This window comes from Chrysochloris asiatica, unplaced genomic scaffold (assembly GCF_000296735.1).
Source record: "Chrysochloris asiatica unplaced genomic scaffold, ChrAsi1.0 scaffold00226, whole genome shotgun sequence".
Lineage (NCBI taxonomy): Eukaryota > Metazoa > Chordata > Mammalia > Afrosoricida > Chrysochloridae > Chrysochloris > Chrysochloris asiatica.
In genome coordinates, this window is record NW_006408744.1 from 2406137 (window position 1) to 2419588 (window position 13452).

At 37.5% G+C, this 13452-nt stretch overlaps 1 protein-coding gene across 1 annotated transcript in view; it reads left to right on the forward strand.

The window, feature by feature from the left end:
* USP6NL (USP6 N-terminal like) overlaps positions 1 to 13452 on the forward strand; it is a 76897-nt gene that overhangs the window by 17214 nt on the left and 46231 nt on the right. The window contains exons 4-5 of the mRNA XM_006873169.1: positions 2693 to 2732; positions 13293 to 13373. Of these exons, the coding sequence (XP_006873231.1) occupies positions 2693 to 2732; positions 13293 to 13373 (121 nt within the window). The remainder of the gene's footprint in view (positions 1 to 2692; positions 2733 to 13292; positions 13374 to 13452) is intronic.

A 13452-nucleotide genomic window follows, 5' to 3' on the forward strand; every position in this document is an offset into this window, starting at 1 on the left:
AAATTTACATTAACACTTATTTATTCTAAAAACAAACATCACAAAATTAGTTAAATTTATTCATTTTTGAGCAGATTTTAACTTTCCAATGAGCATACTGTACCAGCTGTAGAAATACTACACCTGAGCAGGTGAGAAACTAAGGGTACTTATAGTCTAGTTGGTTAATGCTTACTAAAATTTAATAGCAGATGTGAAATATAGCCTCTCTTCAGGAATCTCTTTCTAGGATGACTATGTTTTTATTTGTTGAATGTACTATATAAAGTGTAGCTACTTGCTGACAGCTAGGTGTTTTCTTTAAGCAGCCATTAGGTATCCTTTTTCCTTGAAGAACAAACTCTTGGCCTCTAAAGCCATGTGTGACAAACAGTTTTTGTAAAAAGCCAGATAGTAAATATTTTGGCTTTGTGTCATACTACTCAACTCTGCTGTTGTATATGAAAACAGCCATAGAGACAATACATGAATGATTGAGCATTGCTGCCTTATAGTAAAACTTGATTTATAAAAACATTGGGCCCATGGGCTATCCTTTGCCAACCTAAAGGAACACTCTGCACTCACACAGGTTTTTGATGCTTCCTTTCTTCTCCTTGAATGGTATTTAGGTGGCAAGATGAAGATGCATAATTGCATGCAGATGTGCATCCATCATTCCATTCATGTGTTCAACCAGCAGTATTTATTTAATTTCTTCAGTGTGCTAGACACTATGCCTGATGTTGGTGTCGTGCTTTTCATATACATTTTGAACATTGTATGTAGCTTTTGATGACGAAGACATTCAGTCTTCTACCTTTTTCTTTGTTTTTGTTGCTGTTGTTATGAGCCATCGAGTTGGATCTGACTCATAGCCACCTTGCTTCCAAGAAGCAGCTGGTGGGTTTGAACCATTTACCTTGGAGATCTGTAGTCAGTACCTGTTTCCTTAGAAAGTTATGAAAATTAATGTATGCCAACCATTGCAGAGCTTCGAGGAGAAAAATTGGTGTTGGTGAACACAGAAGATCCCATATGAAAGATTTTGGTTATGAAGAAATGATGCAACAAAATCCACATGTGAAACAACCATAGTCTTAACTCCATTAGCCATCTATGTGACCTGACGACTTCTATATTTAATCCTCAAAGTTTCTTCCTTCTTGAGAATTGGTTTCTCAACCTTCATCTCTTTTCTGCATACCTTCCCGAACAATCTGAAGATCTAGTTTGTCTCATTTTAAAACCCTGCATAGGGTTTCCGAGACTGTAAATCTTTACAGGAGCAGAAAGCCTCATGTTTCTCCTGCAGGACTGCTGGTAGTTTCGGACTGCCTACCTTGAGGTTAGCAGCCTGATTCGTAACCACTATGCTACCAGAGCTCCTTTGATATCTCTAAATTGTTGTTGTTCTGTGACTAAGTGAAAATGTTAGTTTCATATCTATGAGAGGAGGGATTTGGACCCTTAAGATTTCTGGTGATGGTTACACTTGTTGTTAATTTCATTGCTATATAGCTTAGTGGTTTGCCTAAGAACTCTTCACAGTGCCTTTAAAAATATGACAATCATGAATACTGATTTATCATGTTTTTAAAAGTGGTATCATCTGATTTTAAAAGAAGCTAAGGCAAAACTATGTATATATTATTGCCAAAACATTAATACTGCTTATAGATAGCAACTCAGAGCACACAGCTTTGCTAATGGATTGTTGTTGTTGTTAGGTGCCATCGAGTCGGAACTGACTCATAGCGACCCCATGCACAGCAGAACGAAACAATGTCCGATCCTGGGCCAACCTCACTACCGCTGCCACACTTGAGTCCATCAATGATGCCACCTGACCAATCCATCTCGTTGCTTAGCATATTGTTACTATATTACTGACAGATTGTATAAGAATATCATAAAATGTAGTTTTAGAAAAATGAGTCTAATCTTTTATTCTATATTAAAGAAAAATTCCCTATTGAAATTTTGACACTGAAGGTCTCCTAAGTGTTGGAAGGAATTTTATTTCCTTACACTAACTTTTTAAGCAGCCAATTACCAGAGGTCACAGTTTGAGACAGAGAGGAAATAATCATCTCAGAAGTCAGCAAATTCTGGCCTGTAGACCAAATACAACCTGCTTCGGGTTTTTTGTAAACAGACTTTTAGGGAATTCAGTCGTGCTCAATTTACATTATCATCTGTGGCTGCTTATCACAGCAGAGTTGAGCAGTTGTGAAAGACTGTATAGTTCACAAAACTGATAACATGTATCTGCCTGTCTATAGGAAAAGTTTGCTGACTCTTAAACGGGTTGAGAGCAGTGGTGACCAGTAGAGTTTTGAGCCATGATGGAGATGTTTCTTTATACGTGCACTGTTCCATACAACAGCTGCATGGCTATTGTGTGCTTCAAATGTGGCTAGTGAGACTGAGGAAGTGAATTTTAATTGTTTTTAGACCTTCATTTATGTTTAAAATTCAATAGCTACATGTGACTAGCGGATTCGGTATTGGACTGTACAGTTCTAGAAACTTGATACATTGGAAGCATTGTAGTTACAGACTAGCTGAACGTTCTCTAGACTCAGTGGAAAATGAAAGCTATGGAACGCATGTTAGTGATAAATGGTTATCCATCACATTTAATTATAAAAACAAGTTTACTGTGATTTCAGTTTACCTATATCTCACATGTACTATTTTTCCTCTACAGTGAGGAGGAGCTCCCATACCATAATGCAGCTGTGGAACGGGTAAGTTGTTTATATATAGTTATTGGTGAATACCTTTATTAGAGAACTAAGAATGACCACCTTTGTTATTTGACTGCTGCATTGTATGTTATTGGCATAGTCTTTGTTAGAAGTTGATCTTGATGAGATCAGTCTAAGAGTGTAATTAAATTTATGGTGAAATAATCTTAGAAGATACTATGTATGAGACTTCTGGTAGATACTGGGAAATAAGGAAAAGAAGCAGTTAACAGAGAAGACTTGCATTCTAGACTAGTAGTTCTCAATTAAGAGTCTTAACAGTGTGTGGTGGTGGTGGTATTATTGGTGTTAAATGCCCTCGGTTTTCTTTATTCATTGTCAAGCTTTTGCATACATATGAGGCTTGTGAAGATACCATGTCTTGGATGAGGTGCACCTCAGTCTTCAAAGTATTATCTTTGCTTTTTCATAGTTTAAAGAGGCCTTTTGCAGCATATTTGTCCAATGCAGTATGTCATTTGATTTCCTGACTGCTGCTTCGATGGGTGTTGATTATAGATCCAAGTAAAATGAAATATTTTACAACTTCAATATTCTATGTTTATCATGCTATGGCTTTTTGGTTCAGTTGTGAGGACTTCTGTTTTCTTTGTATTGAGGCATAAATTGGTACTTTTCACAATGTTGTGGTGTGCTGTGGGGTTTCCGAGACTGTAAATCTTTTCGGGAGCAGAATGTGTCATCTTTCTTCCATGAAACAGCTGGTAGATCTTTTAAAAACACTGTGGCATAACTTAAGATACAGTCAAAATTGCAACCTTATAGATAGAGCAAATCCTATACTAGGGAACTTCAAAAAATTCATGGAAAAAAACTTCATTATCTTCTACTTCCATTTTTCCAGAAAGCCTTCTTTCTGCATTTACTTTCTGCAGTTAAACTGTCTTGTGCCTACTTGTTTTTCTAGTTATTTCATAACTTTAATGTTCTTACAAAGGAATTTCTCTCTTTTAATAGCTTTTTATTAAATAGCAACTTTGTATCAAGCACTGGAAAGGGTCTAGGGTAAATAAACCATAGTGAGGCTTACTGTCCAGTGGCTTTATACTGTGTTTCTTAAAGATTTGTCGACCCGTATTTCAGGCTTGTATAGCCTTATATCAATTTCAGTGTCTACTTAGATAGGGACCGTGGTGTGGCATTGTGTATGTTAATGTGCTAGACTGCAAAGCGGTGTGAACCACAAACAATGCCAACAGTTCAAGCTAATCAGCCACTTCATGGAAACCCTATGGGTCGGAACTGACTCGATGGCACTTAACAACAACAACATACTTATATAAGGAGCTCTGATAGTGTAGTGGTTACAAGTCTGGCTGCTAATATCATGGTCAGCAGTTCGAAACTACCAGTGGTTCCACAGGAGAAAGATGAGGCTTTCTGCTCCCTTAAAGGTTTACAGCCTTGAAAACCCTATAGAGGGTTGCTATGAGTCGGAACTGACTCCAAAAACAATTACTGCTATACTCCTATATTTAGATAAGTGTCTTGGTGTGGCGCTGTGGGTCAATGCTCTGGACTGCAAGGTTGACGGTTCAAGCTCACAAACTGCTCCTCGGAAACCCTATACAGGGTCGCTATGGGTTGGAATTGACTTGATAGCATTTAACAACAATGAGTCCGAAACTACTTGATGGCACACAAAAACTGCATACTTAGGTATCTGACTTGTATGTATACTTGTTAAGTGCCGTTGAGTCGGTTCTGATTCCTAGTGACCCTGTATAGGGTTTTTGAGGAACTGCTGGTGAATTTGAACTATGACCTTTCAGTTAGCAGTCCAGCGTTTATCCTACAGTGCCCCACCAGGACTTAGATGGCTAATACGCATCTAAACTGGCTGGAATTTCTATCATTCTCTTCATTCCATTAACAGTCATCCCTGTCTCAGTAAATGGCAACTTCACTCTTCCAGTTTGTTAGCCCCCCAAATTCTGCATTATCTTTCACTTTCTTACTTTCATATTCATCTTCATCTTTCAGCAAATCCTGGGAGCTGTCTTCAAACTGGTTTTAAAATCTGATGACTTGTCAGTTTCTACTTCTGCCACCCTGGTCCGCTGTAATCTCTTCTCCAACCTCCTGGCCTCTTGCTTCTGCAATTGCTCCCCCTCCTCCCCACAGTTTGTCTGCTCTGAACAAAATTGCCACAATAATCATGTTAAATTTTAAGTCAGCTCATGCCACTCTCTGATCAGAACACTATAGTGGCTCCCCATCTTATCCAGAGTGAAAGAGAAAGTGCCTTTGAATTGGCCTCTTCCTCTCCTGTGATGCTCTTCTCCTTTGATAGCTGTAGGAATTATCCCTCATTTCCTTTAGATATTTACACACGTCTCCGGCAGAATGAGACCTTCCTTTGCCGTCATATTTAAAATCATGAACTGCTTCCCCTCCCCTACATACATACTATCCTCCTATATTTTCTCTTTTTAGCATTTAACATTTTTTCTTATATCCTGTGTATTTTTGCTTACTTATTTTGTCTCTTTCTCCCACTAGAATGTAATCTCTATGCAGCTGAGATTTTTATCCGTTTTTTTTTTTTTTCACTGCTATGGCCCTAGAATCTAGGCCAGTGCTTAGCATATAGTATATATATGGTCAGTATGTATTGGAGGAAGGAATGGCTGAATGTAATGACTTCTTTATAACATTAAATGGATTGACTTGTTGAACGGATACAGAGTATTCTCTTGTGTGTTACAACATCTCCTTTGTTTAAAAGTTAGGGAGAAAAGAGTTAGGGAAGATATCTTGTAACAAAAGAGGTTCAGATTTGGCAAAATAAAAATCCGGCTAACTCTGTTGATTTCTGTCTCCTTTGCCCCCCTTCCCTTTTGTGACTTTATTTGGGCCAGAAAGCTCAAAATTTTGAGGACCAGTGATGTGGATGTTTCAAGAAATGAGACAGCAGAGAAAAGAAGAAATACAAGAAAATCTAATGGAGGAATGAATGCTTGAGGGAAGCGTTTTGTATTTCAGAAAAATTTTTTTCAAAGACTTGCCTGCATAGTACAAAAACGTCTTAATTAATTGGGTGTCTATACCAGAGTTGAATATAATGAGGAATCACTTAAAAAGAGAGAGAGAGAGAGAGAGAGAGAGAAAGGTCAATGTATACCATAGCATTTTATTTTAACCTAAGACACAATTGTATATTTATTTGTTAATCTGTTTTGGGGGGGTGGGGATAATGGACAGTGTTCTGAGCTGTTGGTAGGCACAACCTGCCTTTCGTAGTTTAGGCTTCTACATATATTTCATAATTGAATAGAACTGATCGCCTTGCTGAAGTATCCAAATGTTAATCTTACAAAGCCTACACCTGAAGCATGCACAGCTGACTGCCGTCATGGGAAGACCCTCAATTGCATAGTCTTGACATCCTGGCTTTAGTTTCATTCAGCTTTGCCAGTGTATTATTTTGCATATATGATACATTTTATAAACCAATTTCTTTAACAACTGTTAAAATACAGATAGTAGTATATATTGTTGTTGTTAAGCAACGTCAATTTGGTTCTGACTCATAGCCATCCTGTATAGAGTTTTTGTAGAGCAGCTGATCTTGCAGTTCAAACTGACCTTATGGTCAAGTGCTTATTCTGTAGTGCCACACCAGGATTCCAGTAGTCTATGGTGGTGGTGGTGTACTGTGGAGTGGATTCCGACTCAGAGCGACCCTAAACAGGGTTTCTGAGGCTGTAAATCTTTACGGGAGCAGAAAGCCTCACCTTTCTCTCACGGAACAGCTAGTAGTTTTGAACTACTAACTTTGAGGTTAGCAGCCCAACTCGTAACCAGTACACTACCAAAGCTCCTTCAGTAGTACATTGTTGTTGTTGTTAAGTGCCATCAAGTCGGTACCGGCCCATAGCAACCTTAACCAGAGCAGAATGAGACACTGTCTGGGCCAGCCTCCATTGTTGTTATGCTTGACCAATCCATCTCGTTGGAGGTCTTCCTGTTTTTTACTGGTCCCTCCTGACAATATGTCCGGAACATAGTTCCTTGTAAAGGATTAATGTTAGTGTTTGCAAAGTGCTTCGAATTCCTTCAAGCAGGCACTTAAACAAATAAACAAACATATTTTATTTACTCTGCAGAGAATTATTTAATAATGGATTATATTGTTTCTTTGAGCTTATTGATGTGTTTAATAAGGAGGAAAAGATATGTAAAACCATGAATTTTCATAGATGCAGCTATTCTTTTATGTAGTGCAATATTTTGCATGGCATTTGGAATGTTGGGGTCCATTTATACCTTTAAAAGCTGTATCTTCATTTCATTTGGTTTGAAATCTTAACCACTTGAAAACTTTTCAGCCTGTAGGTGCGGCTTTCAAAACTTCTTGTACTTTTTGTCCTCTCCTGACCTCTGCTGGTCAGACTTAAGCATGTTCAACTACATCTTCTTTTTAGTGACCTTCAGGGTTCGTTACGCTCAATAAAAATATTATTATAATTCATTTCTGATTATTCTGTATTACAGTGATCAAATTCCCATCAAAAGTAATATAATGATTTTGGTCATTCTGTTCATATTCTTTTCTTCTCCTCAGGCCACAGAAGGCTGTCAATTACTTCATAATGTTGTTCAGTTGTCTCTTTTCTGTAAATGCCATTTAATTTTAAATTTAAAATCCTTATTTAACCTTTCAAAAATAACCACCACCTAAAAGAAGATTAATATAAATTAATCTGATCCTATCCTCAAAGAGCCGACAGTTTAATAATAATAATAATAATATGATTTAAACCAGCTAAAACACAGGTAAGGTATTAGGCACTATAGCAATTAGCTATAAAAATCTCATTTTATAGATGAGGATACTATGGTACCGAAAGAGTAAGTAACTTGTCCAAAGTGAAAGTTCATAAGAGGCAGAGTTCTGATATGAACAGAAACCATCTGGATCCTTTGTCCATGCCTTGGAATGTTGAGAGAGCAGTTACTTTTGCTTTGAGCATGGAAGCATTTAGGCAGTGTTGCAGACCTTTAACATTTGGCCTGGTCTTGGAAGGATGCATTAGGATTTTGCCAGATGATGATGAGAGAGAACAACATAGAGCAACAAACAGCAAAACATCCAAGAAGCACAAAAATGCATTGTACATTGGGTCTGTCAAATAGTGTATGGTGGCCAGATCAAAAACATGGAACAAAATGAAACTGGCCAAAGGTGCGTTGGGGTCATGTTGTGAAGGGCTATCTGTGTATTCTGTGTTAAGACGATGGAGCTGTATTTGTAGATCGTTGGTTACCATGGAAAGATTTTGAACTGGGATATGTTCACGAAGTTGTAATAACATTGGGGAGGTGTGAATGAGGACAGTGAGGCAGACCAGTAAGGAGCTATTGATGGAGCCTGGATTGCCTTACCTAGGGTAAAGGATGTACTGGAATCAAGAGATGTAAGATAGAACCGCCAGCCGCTGGCTCCATGGAAGAAAGATGAGACTTTCTGCTCACATAAAGATTTACAGCCTTGGAAATCCTGTGCAACAAGCAGGAACCAATTCAAAGGCTCACAGCCACCAAGATAGAACCAGGAGAGTGTCGTTTGGGTGCAGAAATTGAAATAAAAGGAAAACTCAAAACAATGTTATTTTTCTAGTTTGATTGACTCAGTATGTAATGATGTTTTAAATTCATGGTGGGAAACAAAAGGGTATATAACAACATGCTTGAGGAAATCATTTTAAATGTACAGAAGTGTCCATTGAACTTTCAGGTGTAGATTCTACTTACTATAATGTTCTAGCTTTGCCTTCGTGTTACTGAGTTCAGCACAAGATGATATTACTTTGTCTCATATGTGTTCAGTTACATCTTACTTCGAAATAATTTCTGGGATAGTTAGCTGTAGCATGCTTGATAGTAAGGAAGATTTCATTGATGAATTATAGATTCCCAAGGGAGGGAAAGAAAACGTTCACACTCATTCCAGTCTTGTATAGTTGAACTGACAGCATCATGGAGTTAAACTTCGTGCCGTGGAATGGTTCCACTCATGGCAACCCAGCATAGGGGTTCCAAGGCTTTAAATCTTTACAGGAGCAGAATGCCTCATCTTTCTCCTACGCAACAGATGGTAGTTTTGAAGTGCTGACCTTGAGGTTAGCAGCCTGACTCATAACCACTTAGGCTACCAGAGCTCCTTTTTATAATTTTAAAACCTGCATAACCTGGAAGTTTTTTCCAAGGTACATAATTTTTTTTTTCTTTTTATTGTAAAGAAAAAGCATACTTAATGGTTCCGAATTGTATGTATATGTGTGGGGTTTTTTTTTTAGGCGTATGTTTTTCCATTGCAGTATGGGAATGTGTAGCACTTAAAATAATCTCTATAGAGACATACCTGTGCAGGTATTGTACTTTTTACAAACTGAGGTCCTTCAAAGTGGCAACCCTTCATTGGGTGTCTGTCAGCATCATTGTTTCCAACAGTATCTGCTCACTTCATGTCTCTGTGGCACATTTTGGTAATTCTCACAATATTTCACAGTTTTTCATAATGCAATTTACACAGTGGTGTGGCACTGTAGGATAAGCACTACACTGCTAACCATAAGGTAGCAGTTCAGACCAGCCATATGTTTCTTGGTAAACCTTTACAGGGTCACTGTGAATCAGAACTGACTCCACGGCACTTAACAACAACAAAAACAACAATGAATTGCACACTCAGTAGACTATGTTGTTGTTATTATGTGCCGTGGAGTTGGTTCCGACTCACAGTGACCCTGTACAGGATTTCCAAGGCTGTAAATCTTTACAGGAGCAGAAAGCCTCATCTTTCTCCCATGAAGCAGCTGGTAGTTTCGAACTGCTGACCTTAAGGTTCGCAGCCCGATTCGTAACCACTACGCTACCAGAGCTCCTTATAATAGACTATAGTATAGTGCAAACATATCTTTTATATGCATTGGGAAACCAAAAAAATTCGTTTGACTCACTTTACTTGTTTTATTGAAGTAGTCTCTAAGTGAATCTGCAAAACCTCCAGTGTATGCCTGCATATGATAAACATAAGAATCCAAAAGCCTAACTACTTGCTAATGTGATTCGTCGCTAATTCATAGTAATAAATATGAAAGATAGCAAGCAGCATACTAGATCTCAGCAGGGCCATTCCTGGCAAAGTGTATTTTATTATTCTCTTGGCTTGGCTTGAATTATTTGGTGTTTTCCTGTTGGCAGAAAAAAGGGATTTTGTTTTGAAGACATCAGGGGAAGAAATGTAGAAGACCAAAAAAAAAAAAAAATGCCAAATGGCAACTTAGATCTATCTTAATTTTTTACAGCTTGACCTTCTCTAAAGTCACATTTAACAGAAATATTAATTAGATTTCAGTGCCCCACTGAGTTTTAAAATTAAACATATTTCTGGAACCATCTGTAATGCTTTATCACTAATAGTGTAATGAAGACTATGCTTACTCTTTTGAAAAATGGGAATTATATCTTTCATTCACAAGTGATCATCTTTTATTATGAAAAACCCATCAAACTTTTAAGACTTAAGTAATATTAAGAGTTTTAAAAGTATGCCTAAAAATAAAATTTCATGAAAATATTTTAATTGATGAGAAACTATTTTAAATTCAGGATTTGGTGTGCATGGGGTAGATTTTGTGCTTCTTTTAAACCTAAAAATATTGATGGTGGGTATACGCCATGTGCCAGCATGCCTGTTTGACTCATTACAGTGTGGTGGCTAATAGTGTGGGCTCTGGAGACAGGCTGTCTGGGTTTGAATCCCTCTTCTACCACTTACTAGTATGTCAATTTAGGCAAGTCATGTAGTGCCTTTGTTTCCTTATTTACAAAACTGGGATGATTTTACAAATCTACTTTTATAAGTTTTCTTGTGAGAATTAATGAATTGATAACCTGTGAAACATTTTGACCCATGCTTACTTAGCCCAGATAGTAAGCATTACAAAGTTATGAGTTCTCATGTTACATTTTAAATAATTATTCTTCTAAAAAACCAACTTTGAAGGCGGCATCTGGATTTTTCTCCATCTGCTTTCTCTCTGGAACTGGTGAAGTATAGTCCTGTTTGAAGATGGAGGAAAGGGAAGGAAGGAGATTGCAGCTAGTATCTCTATAGACCTTTGATAGATTTTTTTTTTAATATCAGATATTTACTAAGGTCTGTGTACAGCTTTCCTTTATTAAGATTCAGAGAGTAAAAATATAAACTCAGGAGTAAAGATTCTCTACCATTTCTCGTTTGTGTGTTTTATTTTGGTACTTTTGTCTCACTAAAACTGGTTTTCTGCTTAATGATCCTTTCTATTGAAAGTATCATCACTTCATGTTAAAATTATTTATTGCTAGTCACTTGACTAGGAGTCCTGGTGTGGTGCTGTGGGTTTATGGACCAGACTGCAAAGCTGTTTGAACTGCAAGGTCAGCTGTTCAAGCTCACCATCTGCTCCTCGGAAACCCTATACAAGGTCACTGTGGGTTGGAATCGACTTGATGGCACTTAACAACAACAACAACAACAACAGTCACTTGACAGTTTTCTAATATTTAAGGAAGGGGAACTGAGACAGTTTTCATAACTTTACAAAGTTATGCAAAGATCAATTTTGTAAATTCCTAAGTTGATATATATGACATAATTATGCTATGTCTATAAACATTTGAACCATTCCCCTCATTTATTATATTATCAACTTTCTTCCCTCTTTACCTTATGGGGCTAGTGAGGTAGTGGCAGAATTCTTGACTTCCACTGAGGCCTGGATTCAGTTCCCAGCTAGTGCACCTGATGAGCAGCCTCCCCCGCCCTCTGTCTGTGGAGATGGGTGTGCTGCTATGATGCTGAGCAAACAGGTTTCAGCAGAGCTTCCTGACTAAGAGCTAGAACAAAAGGCCTGGTAATCTACTTCTGAAAAGTTAGCCTATGGAAATGCGATGAATCGTAGCAGTCCTATCCTATTGTGTATGAGCTTGCTATGAGTTGGGAGCCAACACAACAGCTAACAGCAACAATAGCAATCTTTACTATATTTATTTTTCAACATTGTATCATTAGAACCATTTTCTTGCCTAGTTGTCTTCTATTCCCATCGCTATTTCTTCATATATTTATTACTCTTACAAGAAGCTCCATAAATTTTTTCTTTGGTTCTTTCAGCTGAGAAATGCTGAGCGTGTTCTTCCCTTTCAGTTTTCTAACTCTAATAACCTCATATGCATGTGAAAGCTGGACAGTGAATAATGAAGACCGTAGAAGAATTCATGCATTTGAGTTATGGTGTTGTAGGCGAATATTGAAAGAACCTGGGCTGCCAAAAGAACGAACAGATCTGTGTTGGAAGAAGTGCAGCCAGAGTGCTCCTTGGAGGCCAGGATGGCCAAACTTCCTCTCTCATACTTTGGAAATATTGTCAGGAGGGACCAGTCAAGAGAGAGGGATATCATATTTGGGAAGGTGGAGGGTCTGAGAAAAAGAGGAAGACCCTCAGCGAGATGGATTGGCAAAGTGACAGCATCAGTGGGCTCAAGCATGGCAACAATTGTGAGGTTGGCCCATGACAGCAGTGTTTCATTCTGTTGTGCGTAGGGTCACTATGAATCGGTACCAACTCGATGGCACCTAACAACAACAACACTTAAGTCCCGGTACATTTCATTGTAATTCTTGACTTTGCCTTCTCATGCTGCCCTTTGAAGTTTTCTGTTTCAGTTCTTTTACTTCTTCATTTCTACTGTTAACTTTAGCTTCTCTCTACTCAACAGCAAGTTCAGAGTCTCTTCTGACATTCATTTTGTTTTGTTTTTTTCTTTCCTGTCTTTTTAATGACCTTTTGCTTTCTTTCTGTATGATGTTCTTGATGTCTTCCCATAACTCTTCTTCTGGTCTTTGGTCATTAGTGTCTAATGCATCGAATCTGTTCTTGAGATGACCTCTAAATTCAGGTGGGATATGTTCAGGTTCATATTTTGTTTCTCATGGATTGTTTTAATTTTCTACAGCTTCAGCTTTTGAACTTGCATGGGAGCAATTTATCGTCATTGTTGTTGTTGTTGTTAAGTGCCATCGAGTCGGTCCGACCCATAGCGACCCTGTACAGGGTTTCCGATAATAGGATATAATTCAGTAAAACGTGAAATAAGATAATTGAATGTCAAAACCTGTTTTTTTGTTTGTTTGTTTGTTTGTTTTTGTTTCTGTTTTTTTGCTTTATAAGTGATCCTTTAAGATATTTAAGGTCTCTATTTATTTTATATTTGTAGATTTTTAGCTTACAGTTGGAAAATAGAAGCATTCACTTTCCCTGCCCTTTAAACCTATTCCAGTAGAGCATTTCTTTTGAATCTTAACCATAACTCTGCTATTGCTACTGATACAACTTTAAAAAGTTAGGACATTTGTTTCCAATAGAGTATCACTGTTTTAATAGTACTTTTTATTTTTATTTTTTAGCAGCATTCTCTTTGAAGATAGAGGTAATTTATAAATAAATATGCCTCAAATAAGCATAACAATAAATTTCTATTTTGTTTTAGCAAAAGCACCTGGAAATTGAGAGAACTACTAAATGGCTGAAAATGCTAAAAGGATGGGAAAAATACAAGAATACTGAAAAGGTAATTTAAAATAATGTGATTTCCATATGAGTCTATATAAACTTAATGTCGATTTTCCTCGTTTGCCATTTCTTTTTTT